We start from the raw sequence: 6831 nt of genomic DNA on the forward strand, positions 1-6831 counted from the left end.
TATAAAAGCTATAGAAGGCCCTGTGGAAAGGACATCCAGTTGATACGCAAAGGAAGCTGTGTGATGATTGACATTATTTTTTTCCATAGGTTTTGTTCTTCATTAAATTCTTACAACACACAGTATAATACATTTCAAGTGTGCCTTGACACTATTGCCCTGCCACCCCAGTTCTTGGTCACTTACTTCAGGTTTTCATTCTTGCTCACTTGTGCTGTAGAACTAGGCTCTTAATTTATCTCCCTGACTCCAGTATATCTTCCTATTTCAATATGTAGTCCAGGTACTACCAGAGTTATTTTTTAGAAAATAGATTGGATCATGTCAATCTTCTAAAAGATCTAATGGTTCCCTGTTTTCAAACATAGTATATTAAACATGGGAGTCAGGGTTCTTCACATTATTTTTCCAATCTGTCTTTCCAGCTTTATCTCCTACTACTTTTTGTTCTCTCCCTTCTTTTCTGTCCCCACTAAATCCTTCATTATGGCTACACCCAAGTATGTTAAAATATGATGTACGCTTGCATGTTTCCATTACTTTAAATAGCTGCCCCTTCTGTCTGAATTGCTTTTCTTTCTGCTTCCTTTTCCACACAGTCATCCTTCAAGGTCCAGCTTGAATTAATATTTTATCATGTGAGAAACCTTTCCATGAGCTAACACCCCTCTTCTCTTTGTCCCTATCAAAATTAGTTCTATTTAGCAAACTTATATTCTGTGTAATTAGTTCATTTCACTCCTGAAGTAATCATTACCTTGTATTAAAGTTTGTTGTAAACATGTCTGTCTCTCTTGGTAAATTATTAATTCAGTGAGGAGAGGGATCGCATCTTTTTTACCTTGTTGAGTTCTTAGAATAGAATTTGAGTTCAACTAGTTTAAATGACATCACCTGTTATGTTTACATTCGGAAAGGCACTGAGTGTTTGGTAAATTGGGTCAACAGTGTTTATAGAGCACCTGCTTTGTATTTATTTAGTATTGAATAAGGTGGGAAAGTAAAAAAATGTATATGACTTTATTCATAACCTTAGGGAACTGTTTATCTGGTCAAGCAGGCAACATTGATACACCTAAAATATTCATAATATATGTGATACTGTATGGAAGTAATTCTGATTTGAATAATACTTAGTTAAGTAAGTGCTTAGTGCAGAGGAAGATGAGAATAATAGAGAAGAATCCCTTCATTGAGAACTGAAATTGGGTTTGATAAGTAGGTAAGTTTTAGATAGCTGAGGGATGGTACCTTTTGGCTAGAATGTTGAAGGGAAGTGCCTTATATTCTAGGCCGAAGAGTTTATACTTTATCCTATAAGTATAATAAGCAAAATGAAGGTGATGGTTTAGGAAAATTAATCTGGCAGGAGAATGAAAGAGAGATTGAAGAAGGGAATAATTAGTGGCAGGCAAATGAGTCAGGAAATTCTTTCAGTAATCTGGGACTGAAATGATGAGGGCCTAAACTAAGTAGGAATGAAAATGAATAAATGATATGAAAAAGAGATTAAAAAAAAAAAGGTTTAGGGACTAGTTCAATATTGGTGGAGGAGAGGGAAGATACCAAAGATGATTCTAAGGTTAAGACTTTGAAAACTGGGGACATTATTGTTCCACTGTCCAACATATGGAACCAGTTTCATGGGAAAAGATATATGATTCTTTTGAAAACGAGGATGTTAGAATATACAGGTAGAATTTTCAAGTAACATTTGTAAACAGGGGACTAGAGATTAAATGACAGGGGAAGTCTAATTATATGGAGCTGGAATTATCCTCAGAGGGTATCACAGGAACTAGGGTAGTGCTGTGTTTCTTAAACATAAAGGGAAATTAAGTCTAATGTCATTAATTTTATGATCTAAATTCACAATGCCCCTAATTTGTGTGATCTTTGCAAACACAGTTCGTGTCTGGTAACCATCTGTTGTATACTGCTTAGTATAGTCCATTAAGCATATTTGGCCTTGATAAATGTCACTGATACCAGAAGAATTGTTTACCCAAAGCCTTACTTCTTTTATTAGGAAAGTAATTGATTTCAGAAATGTGTTGTAGAACTATAAGTGTATTGTTCCACTGAATTGTTTTCAAACTGAAATGACTCTCTTTTATGTGTGGTAGTTGGAGGAAATGTGGACTGGAAGCAGATAGCAAGTATTCAGGAATCCATTGGAGAAACCAGTTCTCAAAGTGTTGTTGTTGCTGTAGATAGGTAAGGTATTCATTTTATTCCCTTTTCAGATGAATACTATTTCAATTCTGTAGCATTTAGATATATTTTGCTCATCAGTAAAAAGAAAATTATTGCCAAAATACTTTTCCTAAAGTAATATAAGACTTTATTGTGATATGCTGTGCTTTAGATGATATAGTACCTCTAATTTTGCTTTTAGGATCATAGAATATAAGGAGATGAACACTATGAAAATTTAAGTTACAGTAGATATTAGTGGGCATTAGGGAAATGATAACCTTGACAAAAAAGAATACAAACGTTTTATTTCCTTTATGGAAAACTTACTCCCCTTATTATCCCTATTTGAAAATGCAGAGTAGTGTATCTTTCTGGGTCCCTGATAAAAGACTGCATTATGGATAAAATCGAAGGGTTTTGCTGGCAATTCTCAATATAAGCTTCTTTGGGAAAGAGTTCAGAATTCATGTATTATATGCATTACCTGGTATTCCCCATTTTTAATTTGTTTTCTAAAAGAAAACCCATACTATGGTTTATTTTACTATGGAACATTTAATTTATTTCAGATTTTTAAATGCCCAACATGTAGAGCAATATCTTCTTTTGTTCTTTTGAAGATTACCTTTTTCTAGATAAATGCCCCCAAAATTGAAACTTAGCATTTTACAACACTGACTTTTTTTTAACTACTTGTGATGGAAACTTTCAAAAATATAATATGTACTGTAATCTTTTCTTGGTGGTCTAGAAATTCATGCTGTTCCATTATTTTACTTTGCTTCAAATAAAACTTTTTGCTCTAAGTACAGACAGCACTAGTGTTCCATGGCTACTGACCCTGGAAGTATTCCATGGAACTTCTTTCTTGAAAAGAATTCTTAATGTACACTTGCTGTGGATGGGGAGTCCTTTCAGTAGCCTTGTGAGATGAGTATTATTATAGTTATTATATTATTATAATTGAGTCCTCAATTATAGAAGAGGAAACTGAGACAGAAAGGGATTAAATAACTTGCTCATCTCCACAAGCAGGCTAGTCTTGTCTTGATTATTGTGATAACCATTTCATTATTTCATTCATAGAGAATTTTGAGGGACAGAGCCAGGATGTACACTCAGGCAGACATCTCTGAGTGTATACTCTTAACCTCTCTGCTTTTCAGCCTACATGTACAACTCCAGAACCACATAATAGCCGCCCTTCTGCTACGGGGCTAGCTTTCGTCCAAATGATTTTCTTGCCGTCCTGAAAATCATCTTCACTGTCATTTTGAGAATCTATTCAGACAAGGATTCAACATTCTATGTACTATTTCTGTTTCCATAATATACTTTGTATGACCACACCCAGTTCTAATTTATCCTCCTATCTGCTGTTTATTACAGGGGGATATGTCACTCATATGAACAAGTTACATGCCTCTCTGTTTTAAGAATTTATGCGATTTCAGACTTGGCCCAAATTGTGTCAGTACTTTGTCATCACAAGCTTGTCATCACCAGATAGTTCTACAGATAGGAATGTAGTGTCCAGTTTTATACAAAGCCTCAATATTGAAAGTTTTAGCTTATAGTGAAAGCATTATAAATCACGTATTTGATTTCTTGTAAGGGTATGCTATTCTTGTGCATTTCACTTTCTCATTAACTTTCTTCTGAATTCTTTCTGAATATCCGAGTTTATTTTCATATATTCCAACTCAGTGAGATAACACTGGTAGTCAAGACAATAGTGGGAATATCATCAGGCATCATCCCGAAGAGTTCTGTGCTTGTCTAGCAAACAAAGTCATTTTCCTTTCCTCAGACCTATTGTTCCGAATAATCTGTTATTACAAATATAAGACCCAAACAAGAAAAATAAACATAATTCTTCTATGTTAAATTCTTTATATCTTCTGTTTCTTAACCAACAGAAAAAAATATGATTCTGTTAAAAATTCAAGGATGATAAAATTTTCTAATTATCTCCACTTTTGTATTAGGATCTTGTACCATTAGAATTTAGGAGAATATTTGACATTTTTAATCTGGGAGTACCTGATCCTCTAGCATTTGCTAGTATAGAATTTTATAGGCATTGTTAAACTAGACCAATTTCATAATGACTATTACTAAAATTGTGCAGGGGATAGACTTTGTCCAGGAATGATTTACTTCTAATAGCTAAAAAAGTTATTTAGCATCATAGTATTTGTTTTTATTATTGTTTTTTAAAACATACCAGATTTAGCTATATACTGGCCTATATATGGAACATTGTCACCTGTCAGAAAATATGTATAGCTCATCTCAACTTCATTTGCTCATAAATTCCTTTCAGTTAGGTCTAAGAAATAAATGTTAACTGTGATATTTTCAGTGTGAAAAAACCACCTTTTACGGATATAGTAAGTAATTTAGGCTGCTTGTGTGTTGCATACAATTTAAAAGTTTATTTGATCCAGAATCTGCAAAAATTTTGCCAACTTTTTTTTTTTCATCTGTATCATAATGTGGATGAAGCAGTAATCTTATCACATATTTTCCCCATTCATGTTTTTTAGGGCATGACTTTTAGCAAACAAGGTTCTCATGTTTCTTTTCCTTTGCTTTTCATATAGGGAATGTAGAATTCATTTCATAGGCTAATTTTGTGAAACATAGCTCTGTTCTGCTGCCTTAGTATATTAAGGCTTAACTTTAAATGCCTCCACAGACTGCTGTGCTCTACCATATGGCTTATCTTTAGTGGAGCATTACTAGAAATAGAGTGACCCCTCAGAGGCTACCAGAGTGAGTAGGAATTTGAATGCCTTTTCCCAGGATGCATGCTCCCTTGCCTCCTACCATCACCCCACTCTACAGAACTTGTCTGAGTGCCGATGATCGTTGTTTCTCCTTGTTGCCTTTATTCTCCATCTTCAGAATTTGTTGCTTCCTTTCCCTATGGTTTTATCTCTGCTTCTGTTCTTTACCCCTGTACTTTTTGCCATTTGCTTTCTTCTCAGTTAAAAAAAAATCCTTTTTTGGTTTTGTGTGTGTGCCTTTTCTTGTTTCTCCTATACTATTTAATTTTGACTCTATTTGTGGTGTGCCTTGTCTGTAGCCATTCCCTTCAGTGAGATTACCTTTAGTTTGAGACATCAGCTGATCACATTTGTAAAGTACAGTCTAGTAAGTTTCATTTTCCCGGTTTTTTTTTTTTTTAAGAGATGAGGTCTTGCTCTGTTGCCCAGGCTGGAGTGCAGTAGCATGATCATAGTTCATAGCTTGCCGTAACCTCAAACTCCTGGCCTTAAGCGATCATCCCACCTCAGCTTCCCAAAGTGCGGAGATTACAGGTGTGAGCCACCATGCCTGGCTGCAGTTTTCATTTTTGTTCATGTGACAGCTTTGTAGTCTTCATATATTTTTAATTTCTAGGTCCAGTCTAACCACTGGATTAAATGGGACCTTATTACCTTTCATTTTTCCCCCAGTATGTGTTTTCTGGCCAGTTTTTGGCTTATTGCTTCATTCTATTGACAGAACAATTTAGAAAATCTTAAGATATTCTTTTAGCAGGAGCTCAGATTCTGAGTTACCATGTTATCAGTTTCTAAATTGTTTTTCCTGTCTTATTGCTAGGACACATAGACTAGATATTCAAGGGCACTGAGATTAAAAAAATCATTATATACTCAGGACCTTTAGATTATGATAGTCAGAAAAAAACTAGAATATATTTAAAATGCTTAATATATGTTTTGCTCAGGTAAGTGTGAGGCAACACAGAAAAGTGGTTAAGAGAGTGGACTCAGGTCAGCCTGTCCTGGTTTGAATCTTGGCTCTAGTACCTACTAGTTCTGTGACTTTGAGGAAGTTATTAAATTCCTTTGTGCCTCAGTTTGTGTGTATAAAGTTGAGGTTATAATAGTACATGCTTCACACAGTGTTTGTGATTATCTAATGAGTGGGTATATATATTGTACCAGAATAGACTCTACCTTGTGATTAATAGCTGTTACTGTTACTACTGTTATTTCTTAGTTTAATATTTGACCTGCTCCTGCCTTTAAAGATTCCCTTTTATCATGCAAATCCTATGGTATGCATTTTAAATTGAGGATTGTTGTCCATCCTGGAAATCACATTAAACCCTTGATTACAAACCCAGAATATGGGTAAAAGTGCAGACTTTAAACAAAGTGGACTAACATGTTTATGCTGAAATCATTTATGAAACTTTGACACACAGAAAAGAGCTCAGCAAAGAAGAATGGAGGAAACTGGGGAGCATAGTTTAACTCTAAACCTTTGAATGCCCTAAGGAAAGTGGTTAAACTGAGACCTCTTGCAAGGTTATAGTAAATCACGTTTAATTTACCATAAATGAATTTTCTAATCAAATGTACATCACTTTTAAAAATAAAGTAGAATTTTTCATTTTAAGAACTTAGTTAATGCTAGTAGATAATCAGTAAAAACGAAAAGCCTTTTGTTTAGTAGTGTGCCAATTGTTAGTTTTACAAATTAATATTTTTCTTATTCTTAGAATCTTATAAGAATACCTATCCGGTGTTTGTAAATCTACTAATAAAATTACAGCACTGTACACTTACTCTAATAATATTGAATGCAAAGTGGTATATCCGTGGTGGGGGCGGA

General features: G+C 34.4%; 1 protein-coding gene across 1 annotated transcript in view; it reads left to right on the forward strand.

The window, feature by feature from the left end:
* The window catches only part of ARFGEF1 (ADP-ribosylation factor guanine nucleotide-exchange factor 1 (brefeldin A-inhibited)), a 133318-nt gene that overhangs the window by 96116 nt on the left and 30371 nt on the right, over positions 1-6831 (forward strand). Inside the window, exons 20-22 of the mRNA XM_012663112.1 lie at positions 2030-2033; positions 2127-2217; positions 6214-6271. Coding sequence (XP_012518566.1) covers positions 2030-2033; positions 2127-2217; positions 6214-6271 — 153 coding nt within the window. The remainder of the gene's footprint in view (positions 1-2029; positions 2034-2126; positions 2218-6213; positions 6272-6831) is intronic.

The sequence above is a fragment of the Propithecus coquereli genome, unplaced genomic scaffold (genome assembly GCF_000956105.1).
Source record: "Propithecus coquereli isolate 6110/MARCELLA unplaced genomic scaffold, Pcoq_1.0 Scaffold8, whole genome shotgun sequence".
NCBI classification, from domain to species: Eukaryota; Metazoa; Chordata; class Mammalia; order Primates; family Indriidae; genus Propithecus; species Propithecus coquereli.